General features: G+C 40.3%; 2 protein-coding genes across 4 annotated transcripts in view; one reads left to right on the top strand and one right to left on the bottom strand.

Annotated features, from left to right (window-relative positions):
- LOC147111942 (neurobeachin-like) overlaps positions 1 to 22,129 on the bottom strand; it is a 1,011,877-nt gene that overhangs the window by 210,230 nt on the left and 779,518 nt on the right. For all 3 annotated transcript variants that reach the window (XM_085999351.1, XM_085999350.1, XM_085999349.1), the window contains one exon: positions 18,782 to 18,918. In XM_085999351.1, the coding sequence (XP_085855477.1) occupies positions 18,782 to 18,918 (137 nt within the window). The remainder of the gene's footprint in view (positions 1 to 18,781; positions 18,919 to 22,129) is intronic.
- On the top strand, positions 12,258 to 15,494 carry LOC147111945 (putative nucleotidyltransferase MAB21L1). Its single transcript, XM_085999352.1, has one exon. It carries the CDS (start codon positions 13,895 to 13,897, stop codon positions 14,972 to 14,974), a length of 1,080 nt encoding a protein of 359 aa, XP_085855478.1. The 5' UTR covers positions 12,258 to 13,894; the 3' UTR covers positions 14,975 to 15,494.

Here is a 22,129-nt window from a genome sequence, read left to right as displayed (position 1 = left end):
GGTGACTCTGAGTGTGGAGAGGTTGCACCTGGTGCGCGGCGGGCAATTTGGGAGCTGCTGGCTGCGGACTGTGAGTGGGGGTAGGGGTCCACCGTACGCCATCGTAACACTTTTAAGGTGGCACTGAAAATCTAACCCCAGCAGGACGGCAGCGCAGAGGTCGGGCAGGACCAGAAGTTTAAAATGATCGTACACGGTCCCGTCTACTACGAGTGTCACTACGCAGTAGCCGCCGATGTCCGCCGACTGGGACTCGGAGGCCATAGAAATCCGCTGGTGCGCAGGCAGGACTGGGAGAGAGCAACGCCGCACCGTGTCGGGGTGGATGAAGCTCTCCGTGCTCCCAGAGTCAAAAAGGCAGATTGTATCGTGGCCATTTACCTTAATGTCCATTGTGGAACTGGCCAGCTGGTGCGGTCTCGCTTGGTCCAGTGTAACGGATGCCAGCGTAGGGGTCGGTGTGTCGCTGCGGGTATCAGATGAGGCGGTGTTGGGGGCCTGCTGCGTTCCGGCTGTCGTCCAAGATGGCGGCGTCCATGATCCCCATGTGGCTGGAGGCGTCCAAAATGGCTGCTCTACCGGTGGTTCGCACATGGCCGGGGAGGCCCAAGATGGCGGCCCGCATGGCCCACATGCGGCGCTGCTGGGGTTCGGGGTGGCTTTGGCCCTGCAGACGTTAGCGTAGTGTCCCTTCTTCCCGCAGCCCGAGCAGATCGCGTTTTTCGCCGGGCAGCGCGCTCTGGGGTGTTTTGCCTGGCCACAGAAGTAGCATTTCTGGCCTTGGGGCACTGCTGTCTGGCCTTGGGACACTGCTGCGGTAGTTGGGCCGTTGCTGGGGTGTGGCTGGGGTGGCACGGCGCTATGAGGCGGTCCTACCGTGTCCCAGGCTGTCATTCCCCGCGGCGTCCACGGTGCAGAGGAGTAGGCATCCATGCCCCGGTTGGCTGCATCCAATGATAGTGCGAGTTCAGAGGCCTTGTTGAGGTCGAGGTCACTCTGCTCCAACAGTCGCTGTCGGGTGTAATTGGATCTATGGCCCGCTACAAAAGCGTCCCGGATAAGTTCCTCTGTGTACACGGCGGCCTTTACATCCTTACAACCACAGGCCTGGCCAAGCACAGACAGTGCCTGAAGGTATTCCACGGTCGATTCCCCAGGTTGTTGTTTACGACTCCCCAGAAGGTGCCTGGCGTACACTTCGTTCACTGGGCGCGTGTACTGGTCCTTGAGGAGCTTGATAGCGTCCGCGTACGAGGTCGCGTCTTGGATGACCGAGTACACTCGGTGGTTCACTTTGGAGGTCAGGACATCCAGTTTGTCCTCGTCCGATTTGATTGCTGCGGAGGCGGTCAGGAATTTTTCGAAACACTTAAGCCAGTGAGTAAACTTGGTGGATGAGTCCGCCTCCCGATGATCTAAGTCCAGGCATGCTGGTGTGAGGATCTTCTCCATTATAAAAATGTTGTTAATAAAATTGATGCGCTATCAATTACTCATAAAAGACTGAGAGTTATGAGAGTAACTAAAGGCTTTTATTAACAAAAGAATGAAGGTCTGCCTCGAGTGGTCGACCGGTCCAGAAATACAAAGGGCTGGGGAGCAGTCACCTTTATACTAGGACTTGTGGGAGGAGTCAGCCGAGGCATGTCCAGGCATGTACACAGTGGAATACAAACAGTGGTTTACCACACTTATCCCCATGCGAGAGCCCCAATTTTTGTTTTGCTCTCTAACATTTTTAAAAAGTCCAGATAAAAGTAGCTCCTTTTTGTCTAAGCAGTCAATCACATTGCAGAATTCCCATTTCCTGGTTTGTGAGAATTCTGAGTTGTGATTGGCTGCTTAGACAGCTTGTTGACGTCACAGCAGATTGCACTAGGGAATTCCCACTATAGAGCGCTGCAATCAATTACGCGTTGAAAAAGGCAAACTTCTCATCACAGAGATCGCGAGATTATTAAGGGGATAGATAGCGTCCTCTGCAGCCATGAGCGAGAATCCTGAAGAGTTTGTTGCCTACCCGGTGCCAGGGTAAGGGATATCTCACGGCGGCTGGAGAGGAACTTGGAAAGGGAGGGGGTAAATCCAGTTGTCGTGGTCCATGTTGGAACAAACAACATAGGTAGGAACAGGGAGGAGGTCCTGCTGAAAGAGTTTCAGAAGATAGGCTCTAAATTAAAACGTAGGACCTCGAAGGTAATAATCTCTGGGTTATTGCCCAAGCCACGTGCAAATTGACATAGAAGCAGACAGATCTGGAGAATTAACACGTGGCCCAAAGGCTGGTGTGGGAAAGAGGGGTTCCTTTTCATGGGACACTGGCACCAGTTCTGGGACAGGAAGGAGCTGTACCGATGGGACGGGCTCCACCTGAACCAGGATGAGACCCGTGTCCTAGCAGAAAGGGTAAATAGGGAGGTGGAAAAGGCTTTAAACTAGTAAGGGGAGGGGGGGGGGGAACTACAAGAAATGTAAGCAGCCTAAATATAAACAAAACAGGAAAAGAGAGCATAGGAAAGAATAAAGTAAGGGAGGACATTGACAGCAAGGGAGCAAATAGAGTTATAGAAGAGAAGTCTAAAAAGATGGTTAAACACAAAGGCCTAGATTTTCAGTATAGACAGTTTTGGGGCGCTAACCTTAGCGCCCGCCCGAAGTTAGCGCCCGCCCCAAAGTAGCGCCCCGTTGCCGGAAATTCAGTGGCTTCGCCCTAAGAGGTTGGTGGAGCGCTAAAAGAGGCGTTCCACTACTATCTTTAGGCGCTAAGCCGGCGGTGCAGAGCGCAACACCCGAGCTCGGGCGCAGCGCACGGCAGACACTCTGGTGCCAGTGAGCTCTTAAAGGGGAAGGGTGCATGTGTTTTTTTGCAAAGGCAGAGTCTGGGGGGGGAAAAGACGAGGAGGAGGAGGAGGAGGAGGAGGAGGAGGAGGAGGAGGAGGAGGAGGAGGAGGGCCGGAAACATAAATACACCATTCACAACACACTGGATCCGTCCATTATAGTGCAGGAGGAGGGCCCTTTAATTTGCGCTCCCCAGGGTGTGTTGCGTTCCATTTTACAAACGCTCTGGACGCCAGCCGCACAATCGGGCGGTCCGACTGAAGTTTGTATTCGGGGCGGCCAAAGGGCGTTGCACGAGGATGTGACGTCATTTTCTGCGCGCGCAGCCGGGCGGCCGCTAAACTTTGCGCCGGCGCTAACGGGCAACTTAATTTGGGGCGGGGCGCAAACTGCGCTGCGCCCGGGCGCTACATGCATAGCGCCCGAAAATCACTTCTCTTAAGGCGCTAACTGCTGGCGCAAGCAACTGAAAATCTAGCCCAAACTGTCTGTACAGCAATGCATAGTGTCCGAAATAAAACAGGGGAGCCGGAGGCAATCATGCGTGGGGAGGAGCCAGGCATATTAGGGATTACTGAGACATGGCTACAGAAAAATCAGGACTGGGAATTAAACATTGCAGGGTATAACATATTTAGAAAAGATAGAGAGGGAAAAGGGGGAGGTGGAGTAGCTGTACTTATTAGGGATTACATAATGGCAGTAGAAAAAAGTGATGTAGATATCAGCAAGACAAAAATAGAATCCATATGGATAGAAATAAAAGATAATCAAGGATCAATCGCACTTATAGGTGTAGTCTACAGACCACCCAATAGTGGAAGGGAGGTGGAAGAAGAACTATACAGACAAATTAGAGAAATGAGTAAAAAACATAGAATAATAATCATGAGGGGTTTCAACTACCCCGATATTAATTGTACAGAAGAGGTAGGTAAAGGGGATAAGGGAATGGAGTTCCTACAAGGTCTACAGGACTCCTTTCTTACCCAATATGTAAAAAGCCCAACAAGGGAGGATTCACTATGGGATCTAGTTATGGGGAATGAGCCAGAGCAGATAAGAGAAGTAAAAGTAGGGTAACATATAGGCAATAGTGACCATAATATAATACGCTTTAAGATGACAATAGAGAAGGTCATAAGAATGACAAAAACCAAGTTAATAGATTGCAAAAAGCTGATTTTGAGGGGCTGAGAATAGAACTTGGGAAAATAAAATGGGCAGCAATATTGGCAAACAACGATGTAGAATGACAATGGGAAACATTTAAAACGGAGTTCAACAGAGTGCAGGAAAAATATATTCCGCTAAAAGGAAAGAACAAACTAAACACTAATGAGATTCCATGGATGAATAAAGACATAAGGAAACAATTGAGGGTAAGGAAAGAGGCATACATTAAGTACATAGACAGCAGAGGAGTGCATGATAAGAGAGAATACGAAGGGATTAGGAGAGAAGTAAAAAAAAAATTAGGAAGGCAAAGAGGAACTATGAAATTAAATTATCAAGGAACATAAAACAAAATAGTAAAATATATTACAGGCACATCAATAAAAAGAGGAACATTGGGATGGGAATAGGGTCAGTAAGTGATGGAGAGGACAATACCACAGGGAGATGGGAGAAATACTAAATCAATATTTCGCTTCAGTATTTATCAGGGAGATAGAACAGGTGGACATGACATTGGATGATGAGATGAGTAATGAGATAAGTGCATTTAAAATAAAAAAGGGGATATATTAAATAAACTAATCAAACTCAAAGAGGATAAAACCCCTGATCCGGATGGATTGCATCCACGCATTTTAAAAGAATCTATGGAAGAGATAGCAGAGGCATTACTACATATATTTAATAATTTGTTAGAAAAAGGTGTAGTGCTAGAGGACTGGTGGATAGCTAACGTAATACCTATATTTAAGAAGGGGGATAGAACATATCCAGGGAATTATAGACCAGTCAGCTTAACATCCGTGGTAGGAAAAATAATGAAATCCCTACTAAAGGAGAATAGAACATCTAGAAACAAAAAGTATAATAATGAATAGTCAGCATGGATTTCAAAAGGGAAAATCTTGCTGAACAACCTAATTGAATTTTTTGAAGAGGTAACAGAGAGAGTAGACAATGGTAATGCAGTAGATGTAATTTATCTAGATTTTTAAAAGGCCTTCGATAAGGTACCCCATAATAGACTAATGAATAAGGTCAGAGAATGTGGAGTCAGGGGACAAGTAGCAGAATGGATTGCTAGCTGGCTTCAAGACAGAAAGCAGAGTGGGAGTAAAGGGTAGTTATTCACAGTGGCAGAAGGTGGGTAGTGGTGTTTCACAAGAATCTGTACTGGGACCACTGTTCACAATTTACATTAACGATTTAGACTTTGGAATCAAAAACACAATTTCAAAATTTGCGGGTGATACCAAATTTTTTTTGGGGGGGGATAGACAATACTGAGGAGGACTGCAACAAATTACAGGAGGACATTAATAAACTTGCAGAATGGGCAAATAATTGGCAAATGAAGTTCAACACAGACAAATGTGAGGTACAGTATTACATTTTGGTAGGAAGAATAGGGAGGTTGCTTATCACTTGGAGGGTGGGAGTCTAGGTCGGGTAGATGAACAAAGGGATCTAGGAGTACAAATACACAAATCACTAAAGGTTGCGCCACAGGTTAGCAAGACCATTAAAAATTCAAACCAAGCACTAAGGTTTATTTCTGCAGGGATAGAATTGAAAAGTAGGGAAGTTATGCTAAGTCTGTATCGAATCTTAGTTAGACCACACTTAGAGTACTGCGTGCAGTTCTGGTCGCCATATTATAAAAAGGATATAGAGGCATTGGAGAGGGTGGAGAGAAGATTTACAAGGATGATACCAGAAATGCGAGGGTCTACATATCAGGAAAGGATGAACAGGCTGGGTCTCTTTTCTCTTGAAAAAAGGCTGAGGGGTGACCTAATAGAGGTCTATAAAATTATGAAAGGATTTGATAAAGTGGATACAGATACAGGTACAACCCCGATAATCTGGCACCCTCGGGACCAGGCCGGTGCCAGACCACTGAAAATTCTGAACCACTGAAGGTGTCGAAAGTCACCACAAACACCGCCACCACCTGCTCCTCCTCTTCCTGCTGCTGCCCTCCCTGTGCCGCCGCCGACCCCGCCGTCCACGGGCTGCTCGGGCTCGGGCTCCATCGCTCCGCTGAGCCGTCGGTGATGCTGCGCGGTCCAGGCGCTGATCCTGACCTGGCGGCAGTCCCGGGACCCGAGCCGGACCCATCCCAGGGAGGGAATGTGACAGCAGGACCTTCCTCGTGCCAGACCACTGAAGGTGCCTGACCGTCGGGTGCCGGATTACCGGTGTTGTACCTGTAGAACGTTTCCACTTGTGGGGAAGAGCATAACTAGAGGCCATCAATATAAGATAGTCACCAAGAAATCCAATAGGGAATTCAGAAGAAACCTCTTTACCCAAAGAGTGGTGAGAATGTGGAACTCGCTACCACAGGGAGTGGTTGAAGCGAATAGTATAGATGCATTTAAGGGGAGGCTAGACAAGCATATGAGGGAGAAGGGAATAAGGGGTTATGCTGATAGGTTTAGATAAGGAAAGACAGGAGGAGACTCGAGTGGCACATAAACACCGGCATGGACTGGTTGGGCCGAATGGCCTGTTTCTGTGCCATATATCCTATGCAATCCTATGAAATAGACACTGCATGGAGTATAGCTACACTACAATCTGAAGTCATTGGATCACCTCTGCAATTTATAAACTGGAGCATAGTTTTAAAAAATGATTTGAGAAGGCAGGGACTCCAATGCATGCTCTCAACATGTTTAAAATTTCCTAAATTAAGAGTGGAGATGTGCACATGTATGCAAAGAACAAATTTGCAGTACACTGTGTTTATAGAGTCAGCTGTGAACTGCTAACTGTGGTCATCAATCCTAGACTGCTAGTAAAGTATAACAACCTAAATTTCCTAAGTCACCTTCAGCTTATAAAGTTAGTTTTTTTCATATTATTCAATGTAGTAAAACAGACATTCAAAGCACCATGTGGAATAGCATTTTAACATAAGTGGCAACCAAGCACATTCTATAGTTTTATATTCTGCACTAATGTCAGCAACTAGCAGATTCTAAAATCTACTCCAGATTTAAAGAATAATGTAGGTGGGAAGAGATCCTCTGACAGAAGAGTATCCATCTTACTAAGTATACTTCAATATCATGTTTCTTAAACATGTTGAAAACAAAGCTGGGTATTAATGTCAGCTATAGAGAAAAAAAAGACATTCCACACTGATTCAAGGCATCCAGATAATAAATGAAACTGATCGTCTGCAGTCACAGATTCATTACTAGAGGTCAATTCTAAGAAGTGACCATAAACTCACAGCATTACAGCATTTAACTGTAACAAATGTACTATAGCACTGAACCTGTATGACCTGGTGCAGATGTGGCAAATTAGGAGGTGCAAATCTCAACAGTAATCACACTCATCTCATAGCATGGGAGGAAACACATTCTCTTGGTGGGAAAGCTTAAAGAATTATCTGATGTAGTGGTCTGAGGAAAGACAGTGAAAGTTAAGGAATGTCTGGATATATGCCTTGGATATAGTAGCAAGCAGTCAGTAAATCTCTTTCTGCTTTCAGTTTCAAATACATTAGAAAGACACTTCTGTGTTGTGCTTTATATTCAGATTTTTAAATTTATGTAATTACAGGCTTTTCTATTGCCCTTTCCTTCGATGCATAGTGACACCACTATGAAATAAGTATGAGATTGTCAAACCATATTACAAAAAAAATCATAGTATTTTAAATTGCATTATGTGACACTTCAAGCAAACAAACCACCTATATCTGTCATTTATTCCTTCTGTGTAAGAGTAATATTTACTATGGTTGGCAAAATGATAGAGATAAAACAATACAGATGCATTTGAAAAAAACATAAAAAAATCCAGAAATCAAATGTAATCAATCAACCAGCCTTCAAATCCACTCCAGAAACACAGATAAATAATTTAAGATCAGGTTACTATCCCATTCTTCAATTAGTGAAATGTGCAGATATTTTAAAAATGAAACCCGAGTGAGACTTCTTTCATGTTGGCTTTTTTGACTAGCTTTAATACAAGAAACGAAGTTACATATTCAGCACAGGATGTTTAAAGTATAATATAATTAGTGCTGAATTAAGAGCCATATTAAAAAAATTAAAGTAAACTACCTGAACAAGTGGAGTATCTCGGTAGGATTTACATTGTTTTTCAATTGCAAAACCACACTTTATCAATTGATATAAGGTAATAAAAGTCTGAACTTTTTGTGCCTGATGCATTGCCTGCCAAATTCTACTGACTACTGTGCTTTGTGATACTATAAGAAACATGTTAATGTACTGCTTTTTCTCTTATATAGTCAGTATGGTTCACATAAAATTCATTATGCAATTACCAGAGACCAATAAATGTCAATACTACACAATAAATATTTAGCAGGATATGGACTCATTTACATCACTCATATAATGAAATAATAAATGTTTTCTTTTTCCATACCATTAAAAAAACTGACAATTTTCAAACATTTGTGAAGAAAGACAAAGACATATGCTCAATGCAGCTATAAAAATTTAACACAACCATCAAATATGGGAGAAAGTGTGTCATATTTCTGGTACCTAAGGACAATGACCTGAATGTTGTTAATGCAATCCGTGTATAGTTTGTTTCTATACAGACAGTTTAATTACTGTATTTTAGCAAAAGTATAAATTATAAATGTCACAAAAATTCTTTCAACTATATAAGCATGTTGGGTATTTTAAAAAGAAAAATTCTGAAAGGCATCCTCAACCACCATTTCACTTATTACTGCACTGAAATAGCTTGTGAATGCTTTACAATAAAGTTTCTCAGATGTGCAATACTTTAGATTTCTCTTGCTTAAGATAAAGTATTTGCATTCTGAGGCAAGAGTCTTGGGGATCGATAATAACTCGATGCTGGGAAAAAAGTGGGTGGAGGATTTTTGGACAGGACACCCAGAAATAAGGGTTTCCATTGGTCCTGCTGAATTTAACTGCAGGATCTGGGAGGGTTTCCCATCCGTCAACCAGTCAGGAGTGGGGAGTTGGACATCATGGGGGGTGAGTGAAGGGAAATCAGACAACGTGGGGGAGGGTAAAGAGAATCGGACAATGCGGGGGCGGGTGAAGGGAATTGGACAATGTTGGGGGGCGCCGAGGGGAATCAGACATCGCGGGGGAAGTCGGACATCACACGGGGAGGGGGGGGGGTCAAATATTGGGGCAGAAGGGGGTATGTTAGATGATCGCCGGAGTCCCGTTGCAGGGTGTTTGAAAGGTAAGCTTAGTGGGCCGGGGTGAAGCACTTCTGCTCCTCCTGGTCCACAAACAGTGCAATAAAGGTACTTACCTCATTGTTCCAGTCCTTCTCAACTCCTTTCATCTACCCAGATTCTACATTTCCATTTCTTCCTCATTTGTCCTGCTCTCCTTTTCCCTTGGAAGTAAATCACAGTGTGTGCATTTATACTGCAGTCTGATCTGCAGTTTGGATCTCAAACCACTAGGTGCTGGGCATTCCATTTTTGGGCATGTAGATCAATTTGATCCAACACTGATCTTGTTTACATACTACCGTTAGCATCACGGAAAACTGGGAACTGCTTTGTTGTGATGCTAAAGATGGTGTGTGAATGCACCCTTAAACAGCTGACACCCGAATTGTGAAACAAGAACCATTTATCTCCTTGGCTCAAGGATTTTAATTTGAAAATTTGTCTCAAAAAATATACTTGCTTGCATGCTTGTGCACTATGTTTCAAATTCTGTTATACTGTGCATTAAAAAAAATGATACTTACAATGAAGGGTTTTGCATATGAAAAAGTATTTTAGAGGTGAGGACATAGGAAATGACTCAAACTGAAGTAAATAATCATGTCATGATTGATACACATACCATAATGATATAATTACTAAAAGCTCCAATGCTATAAATTAATTGCCCCCCACCCCCCCACCACTAAAGTTAATATAAAATGGCTCGGCTTAGGGAATGCAGAAAAATAGAAATTTGAAGTGAACTATCATTTTCACTGAACAGGTTCCCACTTTTCCATATGGATTGAGTTTGTAAGTCACTATTTCAGTTTAAAGTAAACCATCAACCTACTAGCATACTTTACATTCGAACAGCCAAGGTATCCCTGACTAAACCCACTATTCAAAAATCTGAATTGAAACCTTAAATTTTGTTGCCAAAATTATTTTGCTGACCTCTTTTCTAATGAACTGTTCCACAGAATGACAGTACAAGTTGAACAGATATTGTGATTAACATAGCCAATAGTCAATCTTATGATATCACCAGTGAAAGTCCATTGATAACCAGTGAACTGCAGGCATGTAAAACCTTTTGTACATCATTATTTTTAATACGAGAGAGCCAATGTTTGTCCATTTTTTTAAATGTTAGCAATGTATCTTACTGATAAATTTAAATTTATATGGTGGTAGATTCAGGTATGATTCAGCAGCTGGTGTTACAGACAAGATAACTCACCTTGCAAAAGCCATTCGTGGTTTGATACATTAAAATGCATCACAAATTGCCATTTCAATCTTTATACTTCTGGCTGAAATTCAGCTCTGGAGACAGTTTTCAGGCAACCAATGACCAGTTTTTCCAATGCGAGTCCCACATCCAAAATGGATATAGGACCTAGCAAATGAGAACAGGAGAGTAGAATTATAAGTTTAAAAAGAAATTGAAGCTATAGGATAATTTGAATTGGATATACTAATTAGAAATTAAGCCAAAGTAAAGTCAAAATAAGAACTGGAGAGGGAGAAAAGGAGGAAGAGAGATAGAATGAAAAACAGAGAGAACAGGGGAGAGAAATGGGAGAAAGAGAATATGATGAGGAAAAGTAAATTGTTTATTTAGAATTGCTTTTATTCTTTTTTTAGTTACATTCCAGTAATCAGGCTCCTTCTGATATTTAAGTAGCTTTATTATCATAATATTACTATTTTTCAGCATACCAATGTGTGTTGAAAGCTTAAGAAATGGCCAGCCTCGGGAGACTGACATTTCTCTGGATCTATCAGCAGTGTAAGTGTTAACCAATTATTAATGAACATGATATCAAACATAACAGAGTCTATAAGTCTAAGTGAACAGAGTCCAATTCATTTTTTTCACCCTCCATTGATTACTAAAAACAAACTTGGTTTGTAATTGTAGTTTTCTTTAATCATACTCTGCTGCTTTATTTCTTGTTGATAGCAAATAAAATGACTCATAACCTGTTCCATCTTTCAGTGCTTAGCTCATTGCCTTTTAACAAACTTAATCAAATATTGTATTTTACAAACCAGCTGTAATTCTATAAGTACAGCATGATGCATATTTCATTTTTAATAAATGTGATACCCAGTCTGTGTGGGCCAGAAGACCAATGTTACATGTAACTACCTATTGTGTCATACTGGCACTAAAATATTTAGTTACAGTATTTAAATCCTATTCACTTTCAATCGTCTACTGTATCAACACACCAAACCATGTATTAGTTTTATACCATAAACACTTCCTGCTTATGTCATGTTAAATGTGATTGTAGAAGCTCTGTGCCAAGTTGTTGGAAAATAGCAAGAAAGAAAATCTTTAGAATTTACACTAATTTCACTAAAATGCTGCACATCGAGCAAAAATAAAACTCCACCTGGTACTGTAGGATTAACAAAGAGGCATTCTTAGAAGTTAATTCTCATTCAGCATATGGATTAGAACATGTGTATGTTTATCTCGCAAAATATTTTATTTTTATTTCGAGCCACCGTTTAATACGTACTTCGATTAATCGGTAAAAAATCAGGAGCAGTCAAAAAAGCGACATGATGCAAAACTTTCTCAATCTGGCGGATTCGATGCTTGCAACCCGACTCCATTGTCAAACGCTTTATTTAACTCAGATTGTAATTGAGCTAATCTAAGCATTATCAAATTCGCCTCGATATGAAATGCAGATATTTGTTGCTATGATAGTCATGTGCCAGCTCACGGCTTGTAAGAAAATATAATTTTACATTTAACGATAACCAACAATCGGAAATATAACAGACGAACGTTACCGAAGAGCTGATGCAAGTGGTTATAGAACTAAGGAACCTCTCCAACTCCAATTAATACTCAATCAGTTGTTTTATAATCTAACTGAATGATAAAGACAATAAAATGTCGTATTTTGATTTTAATGAAAGCGACATAGTCCGTAATATCCGTCTGGTTTCCATAATACATTAACTTGTGATCTATCTAATGTACATGGGCAATAAAAATAGAAAAATATTTTTAAATTGTCCTTTGACCCGACCAAACGTTCATAAGTTAACGAAGTTGGTAAATGATACAATGTATATTTTAAGTAGCTTCAACACTGAAAGGATTTTGCGAACAGCTCCACCAATGGATGTGCTAAACTGGCCTACAATTCAGAAATCTAGCTCATTTTGTGAGTCAATCTACGTCAATTATGGTGAGTTATCAACATATATTCATTTGCGCTATTTCCCACCACAACAAACAACAGAACAGGTTGTTAACTCTGGTTTACAAAAAGTGACATATCCCGTAATGCAGCCCCGTTTTGTGATGTATAATTATCTCCTTTTATCACACCGCTAGCAGCCTCAGACTGAGAGCAATGACAGGCGCGGTTTTCAACGCACTAAACAGCAACTCTCCAATTGCAAGAGCTCCGGAAAATGGCATCGCTAGAAACAAAACCGTCCCGAGAGCATTTGTAAATCCGAAAGATAAAATAATCTTTTGAAACTGCTGAACAACTAAATAACATGAACTGATCATTCAAAATACATAGTAAACCTACGATAGTTAACTGACAGGCTTTAAAGTTAATTTTGTTTTAAATCAGTTTTCCTTACTACGACTGTTGGACTAATATTGCTTTAAGGCTATGTTTTAAGAGCATACAATTTTAGTGTTTTGAAAACACATGACTATAAAGTGAATGTTTCAAAACCTCATTTTTGTTTGTTAAAATGAATGTCGTTTATTATTTAGACCTTCCTTTGCAAATCATGCAACATTTTGGCTGCGAGAACGTCACTTTAAAAAAAAACAGCTATGCTGTAGAGCGAAACCCTTCGAAGGCTGGATTCGAGCTGTTATCTGACAATCAAATGAAGAGCCCCGATGAAACCGGACTTTCTTCTTTGAAAGTGACGAGAACCTACAGCCACAACAAGCCATTAGCATCTGCCTATACAAACACCTCATAACTGTAAACACTGCCCAACCTAATAGAATGAGAGGGCTAATAGATCAGCTGGCTATCAAATACCGCATCTATTTATATTATATTACCAAATGGCTTCACTGTCCAATAATATCCACAACATACACACAAAAATTCAAGTATTCCTCTGACAATCCGATTGCGCTTTTTTGAACATTCTCTTTTCGTCTCAGACACCCACTTTGAGTTTCTTTATAAATGCTAGGATTAATTAGCTCTATTTAGTGGCAGGCAATGACGAGCCCAAGAGCGATTGGATGCCGACGCCCGGCCCTGCCTTATATTTTACACTCCACAGAGCATCTGTGCTCCTCCAAACTGATCAGCAGCTTTAGAAGCACAGGCTGGACTGCACTTGATCTGTTTCTTGACAACTTAGAGAGAGAGAGAGAGAGAGAGAGCGAGAGAAAGAGAAAACAAACACACAAGAAGTTTGACTGGTGCTAGTACTGCAGTGTTCGTTTTCTACACTATTGCTGCTGTCCAGATTTTATTATGAACGCAATCCTTTAAGATCAACACTGCTCGAAGTTCCTTTTTCATTGCAACACCTACTTTTGTTGCTGATTTTATTTCTCTGAAGTTGGCGCCTGTAAAACCGGCCGCATTGGATCCGTCAGCGTATTGCGAGACTCCGGTGTACAACCCGGATCTCTGCCCCAATATGATAGCTGCCCAAGCCAAACTTGTCTACCACCTGAACAAGTACTATAATGAGAAATGTCAAGCTCGAAAGGCCGCTATAGCCAAGACCATCAGGGAAGTGTGCAAAGTGGTGTCAGACGTGCTCAAGGAAGTCGAAGTGCAAGAGCCCCGGTTTATCAGCTCTCTCAACGAGATCGACAGCCGCTTTGAAGGGTTGGAGGTAATTTCCCCTACCGAGTTCGAGGTGGTTCTCTACCTGAACCAGATGGGAGTTTTCAATTTCGTGGACGACGGCTCCTTACCTGGCTGCGCCGTGCTGAAACTAAGCGACGGTCGCAAGAGGAGCATGTCTCTGTGGGTGGAATTCATTACGGCTTCGGGATATCTCTCTGCGCGTAAGATCCGCTCCAGGTTTCAAACACTGGTGGCTCAGGCTGTGGACAAATGTAGCTACCGGGACGTGGTGAAGATGGTAGCCGACACCAGTGAGGTGAAGCTCCGGATCAGGGACCGCTACATAGTGCAGATCACCCCCGCGTTCAAGTGCACTGGGATTTGGCCGAGGAGCGCGGCGCACTGGCCACTGCCTCACATCCCCTGGCCTGGGCCGAACCGGGTGGCCGAGGTCAAGGCCGAGGGGTTCAACCTGCTCTCCAAAGAGTGTTACTCGCTTTCCGGCAAACAGAGCTCAGCCGAGAGCGATGCCTGGGTCTTACAGTTCGCCGAGGCCGAGAACAGGCTTCTGCTAGGGGGCTGCCGGAAGAAATGCCTATCCGTCCTCAAAACTTTGCGCGATCGGCACCTTGAACTCCCCGGACAGCCTCTCAATAACTACCACATGAAAACTCTGGTTTCCTATGAATGTGAGAAACATCCCCGGGAATCGGACTGGGACGAGTCGTGTTTGGGAGATCGCCTAAACGGGATTCTACTGCAGCTCATCTCCTGTCTGCAGTGTCGCAGATGTCCACATTATTTCTTACCCAATCTAGATTTATTTCAGGGCAAACCACATACCGCTTTGGAAAACGCAGCAAAACAAACCTGGCGCCTGGCGCGAGAGATACTCACCAATCCCAAAAGCTTGGAAAAACTTTGAAAATGAACATTTACAACATTTAAACTGTGGTTTTTATTTTGTTACATATTAAAAACAAACTCGCATTTGTCGTTCAGTTGTGGCTGTTGATGTTTTGTGTACCGTGAATTCTTAGGCGAACAAGCTGACTGGTTCCAATATCTTGGATACGGCTGGACATTTTTTGCTAAAAGAAGATATTACCATCAAGGTATTTGTAGATAAATATCATTGAAGTTTATTGCTATCTGATGTGTCTAATGCAAAAGTTTACATTCTGGCGACAGTGATCGTTTCAGATTTTGCTTGTCCATTCCTTTATTACTCATTCCACCATTACTTGAATTGTTATTTAAACTATATCCAAACGGAAATATGAACGTTGCTTATACATAATGCTTGAATATCGAATACTGGAGAAAATATTGAAAATATGCACTTGGAAAACACTGGATTAGAACATTTTGTGACTAAGAACATTTTGAAATTCTTGTTGCTGAAAATATTTAATTTGAAGTTAATAAAAGAAACGATTAAAATCCTTACTGTCTGCAGTTTGTAATGAATTACTTAAAAGTCAAGTATTCCATAATTGCAGTAAAAGACTAATCATTTTTGTTAGTCTCAATAATATCTACAACAACGTGCCTACAGATCAGTTGTTTAAATATTCAATGGATGATAAAAGATATAAAAACGCCACAATATATTGCAAAATAATAGCCTATAGAAATCTATTGTCACATTGTTTTGAATGGCAGAGCCTATTTTGAGGTCGATAATATAAAATAAATGCTATAGTTTTAATAATAAATTACTATAAACGCGCACGTAAACCAAACTAGGAATTAAAGTCACCGGTTAGGTCTGTGTAAATATTCTTAAGAGGCAATATAGCAATTCTGTAGCAAGCCAATGCTGTTGCAATTCTGTTACCAAAAAACACATATTTGTACATGTTGCTGGTTCTTTGTACGTTTATTACAGTAGCCAGATTAATTAACGGTAAAAAAAACAATGAACTTTGACTTACGGTTAAATTATATTTTATTAAAGCGTATCATTGCATTAAAAATGGTGTTAGACCTCCTGTTTAATCCAGTAATTCAGAATACGGCTTGGATAATGTAAACGTGAAGATAACTCACGATGTATAAGATCACCGATACATTCATTAAATAAGTGAGGGAGCGGGCCTAAAAATGGTCGTTTAACACATTTACCTATGAAATTGCAGCATATGAAAACGCATCGAGAAATAATTTAATATTTTAAATACATTCCATATCAGTAAACTTGTCAACTCACTGATGAATTTTTACGTTCATTTTAATAAGAAATGATATAAGCATGTATATAGGATGCCAACTTGCTTTTTTGTTGTCTCACAAAGTATTTTAAATAGGCCTCGGTGTTGGATATAGTGTTGAATGGGTGCAGTACAATATAAAATTGGTAAATCTCTTCTGAGCATTGACTTTTCAGCTGTATGTAAATACAGTAGAAACATAAGCTCAGAAAGCAGAAAATGAATGAGAAATACTATGTCGCGCTTAACAAATCAGTCTCGTTTTAATGTTACCAAAAATAAAGTAGGCTATTTCACATCTGTATCAGAACTGGCCCCACCCCACCAAAAAAACTGTTTACAAAGGAACTGATTAGTAACTTGAGGAATTTGGACAATATGAATATGTAATAATATTTTTCAAATATTCCAAACTAAGTATAATTTTCAGTTGATTTTTGTTTGCTAATGAGTGTGCATGAAAGACGTCATTAGCCGCTTGTGGAACCATAGATGGTTCGAACATGTTATTTTTCGTTTCTTGTATTACCCATCCAAGCACGACCCCATAACGTCTGTTTCTAAATAATATCGAGTACTGTAGTTAACAATTGTGTTTTGATGCAAGAACAGAAAGATAATTTAATGCTATAAATGCGTGGACTAGGCTGATATAAAGTGGCTTCTCAAGAACAAATATGAGTTAATATAAATGTAAATCACAAGCAAATCACAACGATACATAGCGTGCATGGCAAATATCTTGCTAATCAAACTGCAATTGATTAAAGCAAGTTTTAAAGGAACCAAAAAGACCTAGTAAGAGCTATACAACATTAATCCATGTCCTTCATCATAGGTGACTCTAAGGTAGTGGGTTAAATAGACCCCAATTGTTCTGCCTTATGTTAATTTGTAAAATGTAGTGCACTATGGCGAAAACAAGAGTATAAGTCTTTGAAAACATTTAGTTTTCTTTGTCGGTTAAGTTTTGATAAAATAGTCACACGCTGTATTATTATTTGAATGTTAACGGCTTTGTCCAGATGTACTTTTTGCGTATCTCATTATAATGGCCATCAATACCATAATGGAAACTTAAATCAAAGAAAAATTAGAACAGAATACGAATAAGATGGCGTGAAACAGGTGTATCAAGCTTAGCACTAAAAATGAAATCCATGAGAGATTGCTATGTTTAATTAAATTCTACCGGTGTAAAACAAGATTTAGATATTTGTTTGAAAATAGTACATCAAAATACAATCATAAATCGTAACTGAATTAGATATGAACTACTGTTATGTCGGCTTGGTCCTCGCGAGTATACTTAAAGTATTGCAAAATTGTAAATGTTTGATCTGCAGGCACTATACGAGACAACTAGATGCAATGAAAACTGGGCCAAGGCCTGAACATCGTGGTTTGAAAAAGCCATTAGCTGTTTTGTAGGCCCGGATAGACTAGGTTAAAGATCAAATCCCGTCTTTAGTCCTGCCAGTTTTATTCACTTAAGGCTCATCAAAATGTATCGGCTACTTTAAATAAACGAGTCTCAAGAGATGCAGAAATCAAACACTTTTTTGACGCCTGTTTGTAGTACTGAATATCACACACACTGACACGCATGCAAAACTTTTAGAATATTTCATAAGGTGCTTTGAACACATGTGATCAATACATTGAGCTATATAATCTTCAGTGAGGAAAGCTACTGTATTACATTTTACAATATGTTCCCACTAGTCCCCATGAATTTATTACTACGTCCCAAAGCTCCCACCAACTTTGCTCCAACTGTGATACTGACTCGCTCACAAATGTTAGCTTAATATGCAGTGTTATTTTTAAGATGTGAAACTGACATGGCTGCAAGATGCGGGTCGATCAATTTTATTGGACAAAAATATTAGTTCGGCCGAGTTGCTTGGGTCAATGTGTGCAATACCAGAGGGACAGGCAACAAAACTAGAGTTTTGCCTATCACACATTAATGCGATTTGCAGGAATATACAAATATTGCAATTGCAAACCAGAAATTGCAAACTGCCTGTTTTCCTTTCTCGTTCCAAAATACAGCCGTCTCTCAATTTAACATTTGCAGAAATATTTTGGTTAATTTATAATTAATTTGAGTACGCTGCGAAAATGTAGGTAATTGTGCGTCGTTTACAGTATTTTCTGAATTTGTTGAAAATACAAGACTTTATAAAAAATCGGCACCAAATGATTAGTACTGGAATAACTTATTGTAATTTCTCAACATGTCATTTTATATTGCTGGGAAGTACACGTTTAATTTTATTTTCAAGATTGAGAATGTGTTAATGTTTGGGTAAATTTTATTTTCAAGTTTTCAGACAAAGTCGGCAGTTTTTCCATGCACGAAGACTGTGATTTAATATTGGATCAAAGTTTAGTGTCATTTAAAATAGTCGAGGAAGGTGACTAATTGAACATGGCTCAACAAACCAAAAATACTCAAAACATAGTTCTGATGTAAACTGTGCTGCTATCTTGCAAATATTGAAATAACTTACTTTTGGGTCGATTTTTTTAAATCCTTGGTCATCCTCGTCTACTTCGAAATAGATTTCTGTGGTGGTGATGGACAAGGTTCCTTTAGCAACCACCACTGGTGCGATTAGCTGAGCTGGAGTGCTCAGGACAACGGGGCCTGCAAGTAGACAGGTGAATCTTTATTGTCAGTATGAACCTTTGCAGGGAACGTGATTTCAAACACACTGGTCATTTATTTAAAATTAATAATTTGACAAAATCTGTTTGCCGTGATCATGTATGGAAGTTTCTTCATCATAAACCGTACGCCAATGTTAACATTTATAATGGACTTTTCGGAACATTAGCGCGCACAATATTACCAATGAAGGTACATAGACTTCAAGAATAATCTTAATGCTATTGATAATTTCTGTGATCCCACTACGTAAAAGACTGATATACTGCATTTATAGGAATTATTATCTGAGTAAGATCCTAAAAATATAAAGATCTCAGTTTTATGACACAATCTGATGTACATTTTATTGGTTTGAGCGCCCTGAAAATAACCTGGAAAATTAGTATCCAACGTTTTTATACGTCTCAAAATGATCACAAAACGTACTGCACAGTATTGAAACAAACCAAGGGACAGGTTTCTTACACAGAACATGTTTACACATTGTTAAAATGGCTTACGAGCTTACAAGTAACATTTTTTAATATTTTGGACACTGTCGATGTAACGGAAATATACGTAGGGTCTATTTCAGTTTTCGCTCCACGTTCTAAGAATATCTAAAGGAGGTACTACTATCAGTATTAGTTTTCTTAGGATCCGGCACAGTTCTGATCTCAGTCAGCTGACCATCATCACGTGAAGTGTCATCATCTGGATCCTGAGCACTCACTTGTGTCCATATTATCCATCACATCTAGCCACAACTAGCCAAACTAAAATCTTTACGATTGGTATTTGCTATCGATCGCTACACTGAACCGCTACTTTAATCTCTCATCAATCTTAATCTGGGTTGCTCAACCAATTATGTTCGATACTGTTGCAAGATTACAAGTGGATTTGGTTTGTATTCCCAAGGCTCCCCTCTTTTGTGATCGGAGAAAGCACTGCGTGCAGCTCTTGGTCTTGCATCTCTCAGAAGTGATGTTTACTAATTCAGATCAAATTTTTAGAACTTGTCAATGTTACATTTTTTTCGGAGGGAGGGCGCGTTCAAAAACTCTAATTGCATAGTAACCCTAAGCGTAGAACATTTAAAGAGGATACAGGCATTGTACTGTATGTAGCCTGGAGGGAATTAGAGAGAGACTGGGACAATATGAGGTTAATCCAGTACAGCCGTAAGAAAGGGATTACGTTTTAATCTCTCATGGGACAGTGGCTCCATAATTAGGATCCAATATTAAAATGTTTGCATAAAATAATAATCAAATACGCACATACACAAAGGTCGGAGAAATAATCTACAACGTAAGAGTTCCTTTTTAGCCAGACATCTCTGGGCATAAAACGACGACATAGTACTATCTGAACTTTATTTGAATCCAGCCGTAAATACCGGCTAATGGGACCGGCTCTGACCTGATTTTACGGAAGGCTGACTCCTTCAAATGTGGATGGCAACTGCCTGAATGCAGCTGATAGAACTTCGTAAATATTTCTGTCTATTTACACTGATACAGTATATTTTTTGCATTGAAATTGTTTCAACGCCGCATCTCTCATTAATGGACTGCATACACACACACACGTTGTTTCTTGTACTATATATATTAGTGAGTTTAAAAAGATAGGCTGCGAAACCGCCATATTCATGTGTATGTGTGTGTCTATAGCGGTCTATAATAGTTCCAATTAAGTTAGCTTGCGTGTAAATGTACCTCAACGCAAGTAATACATATGAAGCTGGTATTGATGAGGCTGTCATTTCAAACCTTTGTTCAAGTTGAAATTAACGTTTAAATCAACATAAAACACCACATTATAACCACCTTTGATGTCTCTCTCGAGTAAAGTGGAGTAAGCAGCGGGAGGACTTGTTGGTTTGACACCTGACTACCACCAACATCCACCATTTGTCTGTTGTTGAGTTGAAGCAAATTGGTAGATTAGAGGTGGGGTGGGCATATAGATGTGAGATGGAAGAATGAAGCTGGAGATGACAGAAGTATTGACAATCCAGGCATATAGATGACATGGGCTACAGACAAGAGAAAGCAATGGCAAAATCAAAAATTAAGTGGAGATTGACCTAATTTAGGACTATAGATCAGGAATAAGCTACAGGCAGGAAACGGGAAAGGCCAGAAGCAAAGCTCATGAGGGTAGGCAATGGAAATAAAACTTAGCTCTGATGGTGAGATCCGGCCTTACAGAGCAGAGTAGGGTTAGGACAAGGGAAAATGGCCGGAACCCAAGCCTATAGATCACTAGAAGACACAATGATCCGGCTCAAGCATATAGATGTCGAGGGCAGGCGAGAAAGGATACCTAGGGATAAAAAAATAACAGGCAGTCCTGTGGGCCGCGGCTTTCCGCCTCTGCGCTCGCGATTTTCCTGTCGATTTAAAATGAGGGGGAAATCGCGGAGTTTTGAGCGCACGAGGGAAACCCCGGCCCATGGGCAGTAACTGGAAACGGCAGATTGAAGAAGAGACGAGCAGTGATGTGACATGCAGCAGATCAATTATAATCAATAAAGCTAGAGATCTGAGATGGTGAGTCGGGCCTAGGTCAGACATAAAACAATAGATGCACAATATGAGAAAATGTAAAGAAAAAGTAATAAACATAAAACAGGAGTTTATTGAGATAATTGACAGGAAATCTTCACTGTGGGCTGAAATTAGTCCAGTCGCTTTAAATTCTAAGAAATACCCAATTATAGTAAAAACACACAAGCAGGATTACGCTAAAGGTTTAGTTTATGGTTTTGAAATTTCCTATTCTTCATTCTTTTGACTACACTTGTACAGAATATAATTTACATTTATAAATAATTTGGTGTTAAAAAGTGAGACTTGCTTAGTATTTTAATCAAATTAGCCAACAGATAAGCATAACGTGCTTTAAATTTACTATTTTGATATGTATTTGATCAAATAAACAAGTTCAATGATGAAGAAAAATCAATTGAAACAGCAAATATTAGTAGGTACGTTTTTTAAATCAAGTAATATGCGAAGACAATGGGAAAGACATTTGGTTAAACAAACACAATGGAATCACCCACGGACGTCCATCTTCTGAAAAAATGTTAATTGAAGTAATTTATTACAAAGTTAGTTTTTACATTTTGTTCTTATACTACTGCATCAGATGGTTATTTCAGGAATTCTGTAAAGCAACAGATAACGTAAAAGTG

The sequence above is a fragment of the Somniosus microcephalus genome, chromosome 10 (assembly GCF_052327205.1).
Source record: "Somniosus microcephalus isolate GS21.2 chromosome 10, FLI_Smic_1.0, whole genome shotgun sequence".
NCBI lineage: Eukaryota > Metazoa > Chordata > Chondrichthyes > Squaliformes > Somniosidae > Somniosus > Somniosus microcephalus.
The sequence above is the reverse complement of the archived record's forward strand: the minus strand, read 5'-3'. Positions and strand labels throughout refer to the sequence as shown.

Excerpts from the sequence above, each read along its gene's own strand:
- LOC147111945 (XM_085999352.1), top strand. The coding sequence starts at position 13,895 with ATGATAGCTGCCCAAGCCAAACTTGTCTACCACCTGAACAAGTACTAT.